At 35.1% G+C, this 15,859-nt stretch overlaps 1 protein-coding gene across 3 annotated transcripts in view; it reads right to left on the bottom strand.

Annotated features, from left to right (window-relative positions):
* Positions 1-15,859, bottom strand: part of DppIII (dipeptidyl peptidase 3) — a 364,629-nt gene that overhangs the window by 62,443 nt on the left and 286,327 nt on the right. For all 3 annotated transcript variants that reach the window (XM_090398644.1, XM_090398641.1, XM_090398643.1), the window contains one exon: positions 5,248-5,368. In XM_090398644.1, the coding sequence (XP_090254770.1) occupies positions 5,248-5,368 (121 nt within the window). The remainder of the gene's footprint in view (positions 1-5,247; positions 5,369-15,859) is intronic.

Below are 15,859 nucleotides of genomic sequence, written 5' to 3' on the forward strand. Positions count from 1 at the left end.
TTTATTCTTTTATTCACACTCTTGAAATAGCTTTAATATCTCTAACTCATCTACTTCTATTCTTTGGTTCAGTTCTCCCTGTCCCTGATATCCACAGGTCTGCTACCCAGAATGTGTATCTTACTAAAGTGAACATTTAACAACTCAGCTCTTTCTCATGCACCTGACACTTTTGTACCGCCTGCATTCATTAAAATTATTACTGCATGACCATTCTTTCTTGTACTTAATGCAGAGAAATAAAATTTTCTTGGTTTTCCAGAATTTGGCCTGTTCAGCAAACTTCTTTTCATAATCCGATTTCACCTTTTTCACTATGGCTGTTGCACACCTAACCTGCTGTACTGTCCACAAAATTCTTTTCATACAGCTGTCACTTTTAAGTGTTATCCACCCCCCTTAATGGAGTGAAACAGCACTGGGACATTGTCAGGGAATAAAATATGAGATATATAGCAGACACACACAAATGCAACCCAAAAGTAAGTGTTATCATCAACAAACACGAAAAACTAGTCCTAACTAGGTGAGGTACCCTCCATGAGCACCTTTCAGAAGTTCCAAATGTAAACCGGGATCTTGTAGTATTAGTATTTCCCATATTTTGGGAAGTTTTATGCAAACATTCACAAGTGCAGATGTATATTTTATGTTCTTTCATGCTGATCTTCCTGTCTGTCCATAGTAGGCCAACTTTCAGGAACAGTGAACTCTATATATATACATATATACCAGGAACTGAGAGAGGAAGGATTTGGTTTTTAGTGAAGCGAATAAAGGTCCAATTTCAAGTGGGGTTTGAAAGCCAAATAGAGGTTATATTTCTTTAAGATTTTGACAATTGTTTTCTGTAGTGCCTCAGACATAGGGACGATGATAGCATTACTAAAATCCTTCTGTAGAGAAGGTTGAGAACTGGGGAAGATTATTTTTTTGATACTGTGGGAACTGTAGCCATTAGATAAGGTGTGGTGTATATGATTAAGTTCCGCTGCAACAGAAGCCTCATTGGAACAAAGGTTATGGGCTCTATTAAAAATAGCCAGAATCTTAAAGAAATACAACTTTTGTATGGCTTTCAAGCCTCACTTGAAACTAGCAACCTTTGTTCGCTCCACAAAGGACCAAATCTCTCCTCTCTCAGTTCCTGGTGTGTATGTGTGTGTGTGTGTGTGTGTGTGTGTATATATATATATATATATATAGAGAGAGAGAGAGAGAAAGAGTTCTCTGTTCCTGTAAATTGGTCTACTATGCACAGATAGGAAGATCAGCCACCATCCACATGGAGGAATATAAAAAAATAAATATATCTGCAGTCATGACTATAGTCAATCAGGCCTTGCAGGCCATGCTTTGGATATGGCTCATAGAATCAATTGGGAAAAGACAACCATGCTCCATTGCAATAAAATTAGAAGAGAAAGACTGTTTTTAAAATCTGTAGATGCCCTAAGAAATCAACCTAATTTAAATAAATATGGTTGCATAAAACTTCCCAAAACATGGGAAACTAATACTGCAAGATCCCAGTTTACATTCTGGACTTCTGAAAAGCATGCTCATAGATGATGCCTCACCTAGTTAGGACTAGTCTTTTTGTCTATGCGTTTCACTTAGTTGTGTGCTGATTTTGCGCGAGTGTGTGTGTGCACTACATGTCTCATATTGTATTCCTTGATGATGTCTCAATATTATTTCTAATATTTATATCTCGGTGCCGTTTCATTCCATTAAGCCTTTAACACGAGTTTCTCCCAGCACTTAAGCCATAACATGCATCATCCATCAGTTTAGCTCTCATGTGATTAATTCTACAAACTCTGGGGGTACAATATGATATAGCTTCTTTCAGGTATCCTGTGACATGCAGTTTCTCATGCCATGGCACTTCAAGCTGCAATTTCAGTTTATTATAATAATCTTGTATAATTTTACATACAATTCTGCATGTGAAATTCTTTATAATAAAATTGTAGAAGGAAATGAAAGCGATATGTTTTCTCAACACATTATGAAGTATAACAGCAGACATGAAGCCAAAAGTAAGAAGAGGTGTTAGATAACTGATTTGCTTCAGGTAGGCAAAAGAATTAGGCAAACATGCATACTTTTTTTAATAAGTACAAACTTCATTAAAGTACACTTTTTTCTGGAGAAACAAGTGCATCTTAATAGAGAAATAATCAAGGCAATCAGCAAATCTGAGTATCTGGGATCCATTATCAGTGTGAAGAACTCCTGTTCAGAAGGGCAAATCTATCATTACAGGAACAAAGCTGAGGATTCTGAATGTAGTGGCCTTTTATTTTTTTCTTCCCCAGTAGCTACTTGTAGATGTGAAGTCTGGAATGTGGTGTCCTTGAGACATGAAGCTCTTATCTACTGAAAGGCAAACAAATAGATGACCCCAATAAAGGATTAGCAGAAATTCAAGACTCCTTAAGAGCAATGACAGAAGAAAGCTGAAATACTTCGGAGATCATTTACATCGAAAAAGGGAAAGTGGTACACCCTCTGTGAGATATATAGATGTGTGTCTGGAGTGATCTTCTTCAGAGAGATGAAGCTTCATGAAAAGTCCAAAATAGGACCACCTATTTAAGAATTCATGTGGCACATCAGTGAGATATAGTGACGATAAAGGACCTCCTGATAAAATTATGGATATAATTCTACATATGTACCTGTTTAGTCAAGGCTATTACATGCATTGTCACCTCCCAAGTTAAATGATCATTCTTAGCAATTGGTAGCATAATCATGAACTCATTTGTAAACAGATTCTCAGAAACTATTATTTCTAATGTCCTTGTATCATGAGTCCTTCCACAACATGCATTTAAAAAAAAAATACTGAGCCAATAAAAGAAGGTCAAAGGACCCATGAGCACAATGCCCTGTGTTGTGTGTGTGTAGGTGAGGACTAACATAGAAGTTTTTTCAGATTTGTGCATTATAATTGTTTAAGGATGGCAGTTCCAGATGGCAGAAGTGGATGGAATAAAAATGAGGAAAAGTTGGTTTTTTTTTTTTTTTTTAGTTGTACAGTAAAGCACATCTGAGCAGATGCTTTTGTATTAGCATTAGCAAGTGCAACTGAAAGTGTAGGAATGGTTGCCAGTTGAATGGAGCAATGACCACTGAAATATCTGTAGAACAGACACAGTGCTGAAACATTATGTATGTGAAATACGCATTGAAGTGAATCCATAAGCGTGATCTTCTATAAACTAAATTGCTCTCCTCTGTACAGCATCGAGAAGTTTTATGCACACTATCCCAAAACGCATGCGAGCAGTATTCTAAGCATGGGCAGATTTGGGATTTTATATAGTTAAGAGTTGGCTGGTTGTATAATAGCATCTTGAACGAAAGAGAATGAGTAGTTTTTTGGATGATGAGGAAGACATTGATATGATTTGTTTATTCTAGGAGAGACTGGAGGCAAATATTAGTCCAAGTAGAGATCTAATAATGTATGGTGATTTGTGTGTTAATAAAGATAAGGGTAGGTGAGCTGACTCTTTTGCAAGAGAAAAGAGAAGACGGTGTTTTGGTGGTGTTGAACATGACCAGATTGTCCATGCTAAATTGAAGAATGGTATGTAGATCAATGTTTAAGGCACTGGTTGAGGTGAATACTTTATGGTTTGTCATATGAGTAGGATGAATGGAAAGTACTATTGTCTGCAAAGCTGTGAACAGGATTAGATAAACTGCCTAAGGTAAATTGTTAAAAATAATAAAAACCTGCCACGTATCCTTGCCATTTGGAACTGTAATTTTATGGATAAGATGGTTAAGTGTTATGCCTAAATATATATTTTTGGGTCTTCTTCTGGTCAGCCTGCCTGGCTGCAGGATGAAAAAACTTGAGTTTCTGGGAAGAAAACTCTGGCACCTCCAAATGTGACCAGCTAACTACTCACCTTCAACTGAAAAGCCATGATAAAAAAAAAAAAAAAAAAGTCTTCACATCCCAGCCAGGATGATCCCAGGCCTTTCACTGGAAAGGGCATCACTAAAACTTGATTATGAAACTTGAAAAATGATTATGCCAAAGCAATTGAGGCTATGATGTCAGTTTACCAATTCTGTATTGTCACAAGCAAGAACTTAACCAAAATTATTTACTGACAGAATACCAGAAAAGCCTCAACACTTTTCCAACTAACACCTAATCATTTTCTTATTTTAATAACCCTCTCTGCAAATTTCAGCTATCAGGTCAATCTAATGATAATCTGACAAGCTTATGAAAATCTCTTCACTTTATGTCAAATGACAATCTCTGCAATTTATATTCATATTTTCATTGGTTGAGTGTACTGTTTTTATTCTCGTGATCTGAACACTTGCTCCAATTGAGATACTTTATATTTTTTATATCAATTCGACCCCTAAAAGGTTGTAAACATATGGTACATAAGTATTAATACTGAGTGGGCTAAGGATTAGATAATCTGGAACTTTCCTCTACAAATTAAATATGGAATTTTTTTTTTTTTTGAAGCATTCAAGTAGTCCATATTTGACTTATTTCTAAAAGAAAAATAAATGCCACTAGTGTTATCATAACTATTATTATCCCAATATTGTCATTTTGTAACACATATCTACTAAACGGTCAATGTATTAACTGTTGGGTTCCAGGCTGCGAAAAATATGGAATCTGCTGGTTGCTCTTTCTGTTATTGTTGAAAGTGCACTTAGGCCAAAAGCCTCATGCTGGAATAAAAAGCACAGAATATTTTATTCGAGATGCAAAGCTCTTCAATGAAAACCAGCTTTAGACTTTTAAAAAGATGTGAGGTCTGAATCCAGTCAGGGGCATGATTAACCGAGAAATGCAAAGTTGTAATACCAAACTGACAGCACCACTTTAGCTTTGCATTTCAAGTATTTAAAAAAAAAAAAAATAATAATAATAATAATAAATGATATTTTCACAGATCTTCAGATCTCAAATGGAATCAATTTTGAGAGGATTCAAATAATTGTTAGATATGTGTTACAAAAATGTTTACAAAGATTTAATTTTACAAGAATCATTCTTAATCATTTTATAACATCTGAATGGGTTAAATTTTCTGTTGATTATAATTAAATTAAAAAAAAATTTAATTTCATATTAACATAGTTAAAGAAAATTTTAAATATACTGTAATAACATCCTATTACTTAAATGGTTAATAATTATTACAGTATCACAACTTCAACATTTAAATAAAGCAAATTAAATACCTGTAACCATAATTCAGTGTTAGGATCATACATCTGCAGGCTGTCAAGTCCTCTATGAACAAGGCTAAGCCAGTTAACATACATAACATCCTCAGCATCAAGAGATATGTAGCCAAAGATACTATACAAAGTAAACAATTTTATAATAGTAAATTATATAAAGCAGTATTTATTAAGCATATATTAATAAAAATAAATCATTCATATAAAATATAGCCTTTTTTCTAAGAAGCTGTCAATGATAAAAGAGAATTTTAAGCTTTTCAACAAAACAGGCCTATATATATATATATTCTAATGCAGTGGTTCCCAACCTTTTTCCACTTGTGTATCCCTTTTAAACCCATTTCTATAAACTGCACCCCTTGTTTTTAAAATAGCTGTTTTTAAATACTGACACTTTTGTCCAGTGCCTATCTTAATGTAAAATAGTGGAAATAGGTAATGAGCTGGGAAAGGAAAATTACTACATTAAAAGTACAAACCACCGATTTAATTTTACAATATTCATAATACAGAAATAAGTATAGCTTCATGTTAAATATTAATAATGATGATCAAGTATTAAACAAACTTTTGAATTATTATTATTAATAATATTTATTTGTGTTATGTGAAAAGTCTGTAATAATTGGTATACAGATCACTAGCCGAATGAAACATTGTTGGTGAGATCGTTGAGCTTGCTTTGATGCACTCAGTTTCTTGAAATCAGGCTCAAAAGATGCAAGATACAGTCTCTTAAAACCAGCCTTGCATTAAGCTTGTTGCGGTACTTATTTTTTATGAAGGTGTAGGAGGAAAAAGCTCTCTCCACTAGTTCAGTATTAGTAAATGGCAAGAGGTATTTGAGTGCCTTCTTACTGAGCTGTTCGTATTCCTCACTGACATCTATCCAGAACGTAATAAGATGCTTTCTTTTAAAATCAGAATTTAAAAAGTTTGATTAACTGCTCTTTTTCATTGATTGATAGTTTAGCTTCTTTGAAGAATTCTTCATTGAAGGGATCTGCAATCCAATTGTTTTCTTTTCCACGTTGAGGGAAGTACTTATAAAAGGACACTTTGAGCCCTTTCAAGTGACTTAAAATATTCTCTTTCACATTTTGGGATAGGTGCAAGTCATTCTCAAATAAAAAGTTGTGCAGAGTTTCAAAAACCTCAGCTGAACTCTTTCAATGCATGCTTTCCAAAAGTTCCAGTTTTTTAGTCATTGACTCTATTTTTTTCAGTTTCTTTGAATATAGTGATTGAGCTTTTTTGAAGTCCCAAGTTGAGTTTGTTTATTTCTAGAAAAATATCTGATAAATAGCCAATCACTGTCATGAAACTTTGGAGCAAGATGAAAACAATGGTCTTCAAAAAAAAACCTGGACTTCACGTCTAAGTTCAAACAGCCGTTTATCATGAGATAGCCACCTTACCTCCGTGTGCTGTGAAGGCTGCTCATTTTTTCACACAGCATTTTAAACAATCTAGAGTCTTGTGGTTGTGACTTAATAAAATTTACAACTTTTACAGCCTCATCAAGAACGTCTTTCAGTTCACTAGGAAGAGGCTTAGATGCAAGAGTTTGTCTATGAATGCAGCAGTGACTCCATGGAGAGCTACTTCTTTAACTTGGCAGAGTAGGCCTATAAAACAACCTGACATAGACTTGGCTCTGTCAGTGCATACACCACAACAATTGGACCAACTAATGTCCTTTTCAATGAAATAACCATTGATCACATTAAAAATATCTTTGCCTGTGGTATATTCTGTAAATGGGTAACAAAGCAACGGGTTTTCTTCAATTTCATTTTCTGTCAAGTCACGGAAATCACTAACAATAATAACTGAAACTACGTTAAACATTAAATAAAAAAAAAAACTACTTGAAAAGAATCGCAATTAAAGACAATGCACTTACTTATACTCAGTCAATAACTGAACTGATTAAAGTCTGGTTATGGATGTTTTTTGGAGAAGTTCTAGAAACATCGCAAATGGAAGTCAGTGGAAGGTTCGTTATTGCAAAGGTTATTTCTTAGTAACATGCGATTGTTCTGGAAAGGAGGATGGGTGACAAAAGTGATGCATGAACTGTGCATAATGATTGGTAGAAGAGTGGTTTGGGGGAGGGATTCATAACCATGCCCTCACAAATCATCATTTGTTAATGTGAGCTAATTTTCAAGTGTTCTCCATTAGCTGCGATTCAAACTTAACATTTATTGTTCCATAACTAATGTTTTGCATTTTGTTTACTTTAATTGTTTTTAGGCCATTACTAATTATTTTTCGTGTACCCCTGAATGGCCCAACACGTACCACTGGGTACTGATTAGTCATGTATTAATGAATAACTATGCCCACCAACTGCCTATTGTTAAGAATTGGGTAATTTTGATATGATATACTGAAAGGCCCATCCTGAATGATGTCTGAAAAATCTCTCAACACATCACAATGTGTATGTGATGTGTTGAGAGATATGTATAGATAGATAGATATGTTGAGTAATGTGTATAATCTGTATGTGATTCAAGTTTTCTAAGAATCACATACAGATTCTCCAAAGAGATAGCTGATGCTAGCCATGCATTACTGTGGTATTATTTAATTTGTTTTGATTGTTTCTGTTCTATCCACAGTTGCTTTCTTTTTTTCATTTCTCCTATTACAGCTGAAGAAGCAATTAGTTATCCTCAATGTAAGAAAAATTCAAAATATGGTTTCAAAACATTTGAAAAAGCTGACCGCATTTTGTCTTGAATTATTATATTATATAAATTTTGATAATTATATTCATTGTTTCAGAATAATTTTGCTTTACATAGACAAAAATGATGTTAAAGGGTCTCATAATATTTTGCTGGTTTTGTGAAATTGTTCCAATATATAATTCCATAATAGAAGCAGTAAAAAATTCAAGTTATTCCATTTTTTCATGGATAATAATAGAGGCTTCTCTTTTCACTCTGCCATTTTTATATTCATCATCCTGTAATTTAATTAAGTATCAACTGAATCATAATTATTCATGATTGCAGTTGTAGCTTGAACATGTTTCCAGTTACATTCAGAAAGGCATTTTAGATTCCAAACACAATTTTAAAATAGCCAATCATTTTGTTTGAAGTAAAGAAAAACATATAGGCTTATTGCAAATTTATTAAATCTGGTTAGCCATGCAGCATCTATACAATAATCAACCACAGCATGGGAGATCAAATTTAATGAATATCCAAGCACATAGAATATAATATAGCATTTTTTTTACCCCTAAAATTATTTGCTACATACCTTTATATTCTCTGGACATGGCCATGTTGTCACATGGTCTGTTCTCTACACTTATAATACATTTACATTTATAATATAACATAATATTAACAATCATTAAATTGTCTGCACGGTTAGCCTAGTGGCTACGGCTGGGGAAGGAGTGTCCTAGGTTCGATTCCCACTGACAACGTGAGGAGCTTAAGGATCTTCCTCAGTCATAGCCAAGTTAGTCAAGTCTTGAACGCGGGCAGCAGGGTTTTTTTCTGCCAGTTTATCTGAAGTTTTTCATCCTGCAAGCAGGCAAACCGGTCCTATGAACACACAGGATACAGCCATAGGATATAGTATGGCAAGGAAGTCAATGGGAAACCACCTTGATCATAGTTATCTCCCTAGTATGGTAGCATTTAGCTCCCCCCCCCCCAGCCATATGGCAGAAGGAAATACATAGATAGATCATTAAGTTGGCTAAATTTTTTCTAGAATGGTTTTCTATTGGAATGAATGTTAAAAATCATCCAGTAGGATCACCATGAAGAGGAACATCTTACAGTAAGTTAATTAAACAATATGTGACAGATCAGGCACAGAATCAAACTAAAATAACCAACTTCTTTTCAATCTTCAAAAACAGATTTTTTTATTTTTATTATTTTTTTTAGTTGTAATGGACTGTAATGTAAACTGAGCAAATAGTCTTTAGCTTAAGTTGTTGTATACAGCATTTTTAGGTTGGAATTCTTTCACGCGTTTGTTGGAAAACAATACTTGGATAAGCAACAGAGATTATGAATGAAATGGGGAACAGAGGACTCAATCCCAGACCCCCCCCCCCCCCAATGCAAACATGCCAGTCCTGAGCCCAGATAAAGGAAGAGGGGGTTGGGTGAAGAGTTAATCACTCTTCTCTGTAAAAATTCCCTGATTATGGAAACCAAGAACCCAAGAAAACCAGTATGCCAGGCATCAGGTGCAATGTTCTGCAGGATTCCTGACGACCACTATTTAAGTTAGCAAGAGGATAAATGCATGAATAAAGTTTCAAGGGCAAACAGGAACCTTTGAAACAGATGAGGTCATCACCCTCACCTAAACAGAAAATATATGCTAAACATATGAAATTCTCTCTCTCTCTCTCTCTCTCTCTCAAGAAAGAGTTTATGTTGAACTATAAAGCTGGTAATTATGACAGACTTAGAAGGCATCTTGGAAAGTGCCACGCCTTGAGAAGTTACAAGGAGAGAATGAGAGAAGTCTGATACTGCTTCTCTCAGAAGCAGTATCAGACTGCATACCCAAGGTCAGGAGGATAAACCAAGAGAGGATTAAGTGGATAAGTGGAGATATAAAGTGAGAATTGAAAAAAAAAAAAAAAAAAACACAGTGGTAATATAAATAAAACAAAAAGTTATACAAAGAAAAGGTGATCAGTATACTCATGAGCAGTACAAAGTACAAGCAAGAAGGGTGACTAGCATAGTCAGTAAAAGCAAAGTAAATCCAAAAAAAATTTTTTTTTTCTTACATAGCAATTAAGAGGAAAAATGACTATAGTAGGATGACATTAATCAATACTGATGGTAGGAAGGTAACAGAGGCAAAAGAATTAGTTGAGTTGCAGTGATCATTTTGCAAAGGTATATCATCCAGTGGAGAATTTGCCATTGCTGATGTGATAAACATGCATGTCAAAATTGAGGTAGGTAAACAGAAGATGTTCACAACATACTGATAAACATTAATGTGAATAAAGTAGTGGGACTGGATTGTGTAAAAGAACTGGCATTGCTTCTGAGATAGTTTTATAAAGACGCTACATTTAATAAATTAATAAATAAATCACTTAATAAATAAATTAATTAATATTATTTTTATATTTATTTATTTATAAATTAAATTAACAGACCAATTAATAAATCAGCAGTGGGTGTTAAAATATTAGAAAAGTTGGTTAAAGGTAAAATCCAACAGTGGGTGGAAATGGATTCAAAACTCTATAGTGGGCAGCATAGATTTATGAAGGGTGGGCATTGTCTTTGTAATTTATTCACATTTTAAAATAAAGTGACAGCTGAACTGGATAAAGGAAATAGCTACACCAAGATACTGCTGAACTTTGCAAAGGCATCTGACAGAATAATATGTAAAACTATTACAAAAGTTGGAGCAAATGGGAATGAATTAGATGCTACTAGCATGGATAAGGAGTGGCTACAAAGCAGGCACCAGAGAGCAGTATATAATGGAGTGGGATCTAGGAGAACGAAGGTGACTAGTGAAGTACCTCAGGGTTATGTATAGGGCCACCACTCCAGTTTGTATATTAAATTATAGGGAAAAATCTAAGTGAGATATTCAATTGTTTGATGATGATGAAAAACTGGGAAGGACAATAGTTGATAAATGTGATGTATGTATCCAGTAGGATGATTTAAATAAATTGGCATTGTGGGCAAAGGATAATGACTGTGAATTTAATGTTGCAAGACATAAGGTTATACACTTTGGGTCGAAAAGGTTACACAGTGTGTATCACAGTGATAGTACTGGATTGCAAGAAATTGATGAGGCTGGGGAATTAGGAGATAATGGTGGACAGAGAATTGAAGTTCACATGGCATATTGCAAAAGCAGGTAAAATTTGGATGTTGAAAAACATGCTAACAAGTAAAGAGAGGGAGGTTTTTGTCCCTTTTTATAAAGCTATGATTCGGATGCATCTTGACTATTGTGCAGGTAATTGGTCAGCTGCGTTTCTTGGGGATCAAGTGGTGATGGAGGATATTCACAGACAAGTGACCAAGCTGGTGACAGGTTTGTGGAATTTGCCCTATGAGGATAGATTGAAGGTTTAGATTGTGAGGGTTACAAAATTTAGTTGATAGGTGGAAAATGTGGGACATGATAGAAATTTATAAGATATTTCTTGGTTTTATAAAATTGATGCAAAGGAAATTTTTAAATACATGACAAATATTCAGAGAACTACGCATCATCCATGGAAGTTGTATAAGAATGTCATTAGTAAGGATTTGCTGACTGATTTTTTGAGTACCTAGACAGTGAATGAGTTAAGGAGAGGCAGGATAGGTTTTCTGTGCATAAAAGTTAATGTGGGGGGTGGGGGTCTCCCATAATCAGTTTCCAGATTCTATGAAGATACTGTATAATAATAATAATAATTAGGATGCTTTAACTAAATTGAATAACAACTGGGGTGCTTAAGGGTCAAAGCTGTATAACTGAGAGGAGACCTCCACATAGCCTTTAAAGCAATGCGGAGAACCGACCAGGGCTTCTGACCTAATGTCCAATCCTCACCTTCTCGTGGTGCACCCTGTTGGGTATCTACTTTGATACTGAACGAACGAGGATGGGCTGGCAATTTGGGATTTAGCCGACCAAATTGTATTCTTATTGGTTAAACCAAAATAAAAAATGATGGTACAACAAAAAATGATTTCATGCCGGCTGGGGCGTCGCCCGGTTAAACAAGGCCCCCGTTGTTTTCGCCAGGGAACCAGGGCGTACAGCGAAAAGTCAGCTACTGGAACAAATCTGAAAACAAACCCCAACTCAACATCATCAGAGTTAAAGATCGGTACTATCAACGTAAGAAGCCTGAATGGCAAAGAAATGGAGCTAGCTGAGGAATTAGATAAGTACCAGATCGACATAATAGGGGTGACTGAAACAAAAAAGACCAAAACTGGTGAGATCTTTCTGAGCAATAAATACAAAATGTTATATTCAGGCAATAACAATCAAGGAAAAGAAGGAGTAGCCATAGTATTCAACACAAAATACGAGGCTAATCTTCTTGAATGGCAGTCAGTCTCAAGTAGAGTAATGTGGGCAAATATGAGAATGGGGAACTGGACAATGAGACTTATTTGTGCCTATGGTCCCACAGAAGGTTCTACTAAGGTAGAAGTGGAGGAATTTTTTGAGGCTTTAGAAAAAGCAACTGACACAATGAAAAAGGAAAAGTTGGTCCTTGTTGGGGATCTAAATAGTAGAGTAGGAAATGATTGTGAGACATACAAAAATATTTTGGGAAAATTTGGAGAAAAGAGCAAAGCTAATAATAATGGCAAATATCTGTTGGATTTCTGCTCAGGACATGGACTGGTTATTACTAACACCATGTTCCAACATAAAAATGTGCACAAATTCACATGGAGAGAAGAGGCTAGGAATAAGAAAAGTCTCATTGACTATGTTATTGTTGATAGTGATGTTTTCTCCCTGGTGCAGGACACCAGAGTGTACAGAGGATTTGAAATTGGAAGTGATCACTATTTAGTCTTGAGCAGGATAAAATTGAATTTCATATTGAAAAGAATAACATGTAAGAAAGTTTTAAAGCAAATAAAAGTTGAGCAACTCTCAGATGTAAACTGTAGACTAAAATACAGAAATATTATTGAAAAGAAAATGAAAGAGTTTGAGAACAGGAATCAAACCTTGGAGATTCAGTGGCAAACGCTGAAGGAAACATTGATTGATTCTGCCAGAGAGGCATGTGGTGAGGTTGTGTGCAAAGATAAAAAAATCAGAACTCCCTGGTGGACACAGGAAGTTAAAGAGGCAGTGAAGGAAAAGAAGAAAGCATATCAAAAGTTCCTGGCAAATAAGTCAGCTTTTACTCTTACAGAATACAGAGACAAATGTAAGAAAGCTAAACAGAAGTCATGGGTGGACTTTGGCAAGAATATAGAAAATAAATATCAAGAAGGTGGAAAAATATTCTGGAGGTTGTTGAAGAAGCTTAGGAATGGAGGAAAGAGTGCTGTAAAAGGAATTAGAAAAAGGTGAAATGAAAACAGGAGAAAAAGATATCCTTGAAGTATGGAGTAATTACTTTGAAAAACTGCTAAATGAAACAAGCAGTGATGACAGCACAGTGATAAAAAACACTGACCAGGCATGCAGTCAGGAATACATATCCATACTTGAAGTAGAAAAAGCCATCAAAGGCTTGAAATGTGGAAAGGCAGCAGGAGTAGATGATATTCGACCAGAAATGCTGAAGTATGGTGGTATAAGAGTCTTACAGTGGCTGCACTGCATAGTTCAGAAAACCTGGACAGAGGGACGAATTCCCGGTGATTGGAGCAGAGCTCTCATAGTACCCATATATAAAAAGGGAAATAAAACTGAATGTGAGAATTACAGAGGTATTTCCCTACTGAGTGTTCCTGGCAAGATCTATGCAAATATACTTGAGAAACGGTTGAGAAGAATTGTGGAAGAAAAGCTTGGTGAAGAACAAGCTGGATTCAGGCCAAATAGAGGCTGTCAGGATATGATCTTCACTTTACGACAAATAGTCGAGAAAGCATGGGAATATAACAAAGATCTGTATTTAAGTTTTGTCGATTTGGAAAAGGCATATAACAAGGTGCCAAGAGAGAAGCTATTCAATACGCTGCAGTTATATGGTGTCAATGGGGCATTATATCAAGCAATACTTAGTCTTTATTTGAGTTGTGAGTCAGCAGTTAGAATTGAAGGAAGTACAGGAAGATGGTTTAATGTTAAATCTGGTGTGAGACAAGGATGTACATTATCCCCTCTGTTATTCATTATCTATATGGATCACATTATGAAGGAATGTGGTATTAAACCTGATATCAAAATTGGAGATGTTAATGTCAGCTCTTTGCTTTATGCGGATGATGTTATACTTCTAAATAAATCCGCTACAAATCTGCAAGATTCTCTGACTAAATTGAATAGCTGTTGTAATAGATATGGTATGAAGGTCAGCAATAAAAAGACAAAGACAATGAAAATAAGCAGAATCATTGAAAATGTCAACTGTGTTGTGAATGGAGAACCTGTGGAACAAGTAAAACATTTCAGCTACTTAGGCACAATTTTTACTGAAGATGGTAAACTAAATATAGAAATAGACAACAGAATCAACAAAGCTGGTATCGTGGGAAGTCAATTGAATAAATTCATATGGAATAAGAAAGAAATTAGTCGGAACACTAAATTAGCTGTATACAAGACTGTGTTCAAACCAATTTTAACTTATGGATCTGAGAGCTGGGTCAGAAGTAAAACACTTGACCAAAGACTAGAGACCGCAGATATGAGAGTCCTGAGAAAGATTAGAGGCGTGAACAGATGGCATCAATGGCAATATCATATTAAAAATGAGGATATTAGGAAAGAACTTGACATTGTCAGCATCCAGGAATGCGTTAGCAGAGCTAATCTCAGATGGTATGGTCACTTAAATAGAATGGGAGAGGAAAGATTAGCAAAACAAGTGTTCTCTGCCAGGTTGGCAGGAAAACGACCCAGAGGAAGACCAAGATATAGGTGGATTGATACGGTACAAAGTGCCTTAGACGATAGAAATATAAGATCTGATAATGTTGGAGTCTTGACAAGTAACAGACTGATTTGGAGGAAAATTGTAGATAGGAAGTTAGTAATGATGTAATTTTTTCATGTAGTACTGTCATATCCTGTACACCCCTTGAGGGTACATGGCAGGAATTTGATGATGATGATGAATAATAACTGTAAGAAACTTAGCAAAACAATTAGCAATAAAAATTCCAAAACTATGAAAATAGGGATGAACATGGAAAACTGTGTTCTGAACAGACAATTTATAGAACAATAATATATTTCAGCCATTTAGGGAAAAAAAATTTTTTTTTTATCGAAGGCAAATTTAATATGAAATAAGAGAGAAATTAGCCAAAACATTAAACTCGCAACCTACTAGAGTGTTCAATCCAATTTTAAGACAGAAGACATAAATGTAAGTTACAGATCCGAGAGTTAGGCTAGAAATAAAACAATCAATCAAAGAACAGAAATAATGGATATGAGAGAAAGCCAAGTAAAATTAGGGGAGTGAACAGATGGCATTATCATATCGAAATGAAGATATTAGGAAGAAACTTGACTTTGTTAGCATTTGCAAATGTGTCAAAGTTAATCTAAGGTGGTATGGTCATTTGAACAAGTCTTGTTGCCAAGGTTGCCAGACAAAGACCCAGAGGAAGACTATGATTCAGGGGGATTGAGGCAGTGAGAAGTATTCTAGAAGACAGACATAATAAGATCTTCCAAATTGCAGTGCTGATAAGTGACAGGCTAATTCGGAGAAAATTGCTGACAGCAGATTATTACTAACGTAGACATAATCATGAAGTACTGTCATAGTATCCATACACTCCTTGAGGATACGTATCAGAAAACTGACGATTATGAAATAAATGTGAATATATGACTATATAAAAAAGACTAAGAACAAAAAAAAAAAAACAGAAGTTCTAGTGTATATGGCAAGTCAGCAGCATTAATCGCAGTC

This window comes from Typopeltis vanoorti, chromosome 10 (assembly GCF_054136105.1).
Source record: "Typopeltis vanoorti isolate ZY-2024b chromosome 10, IOZ_Tvanoo_1.0, whole genome shotgun sequence".
NCBI lineage: Eukaryota > Metazoa > Arthropoda > Arachnida > Uropygi > Thelyphonidae > Typopeltis > Typopeltis vanoorti.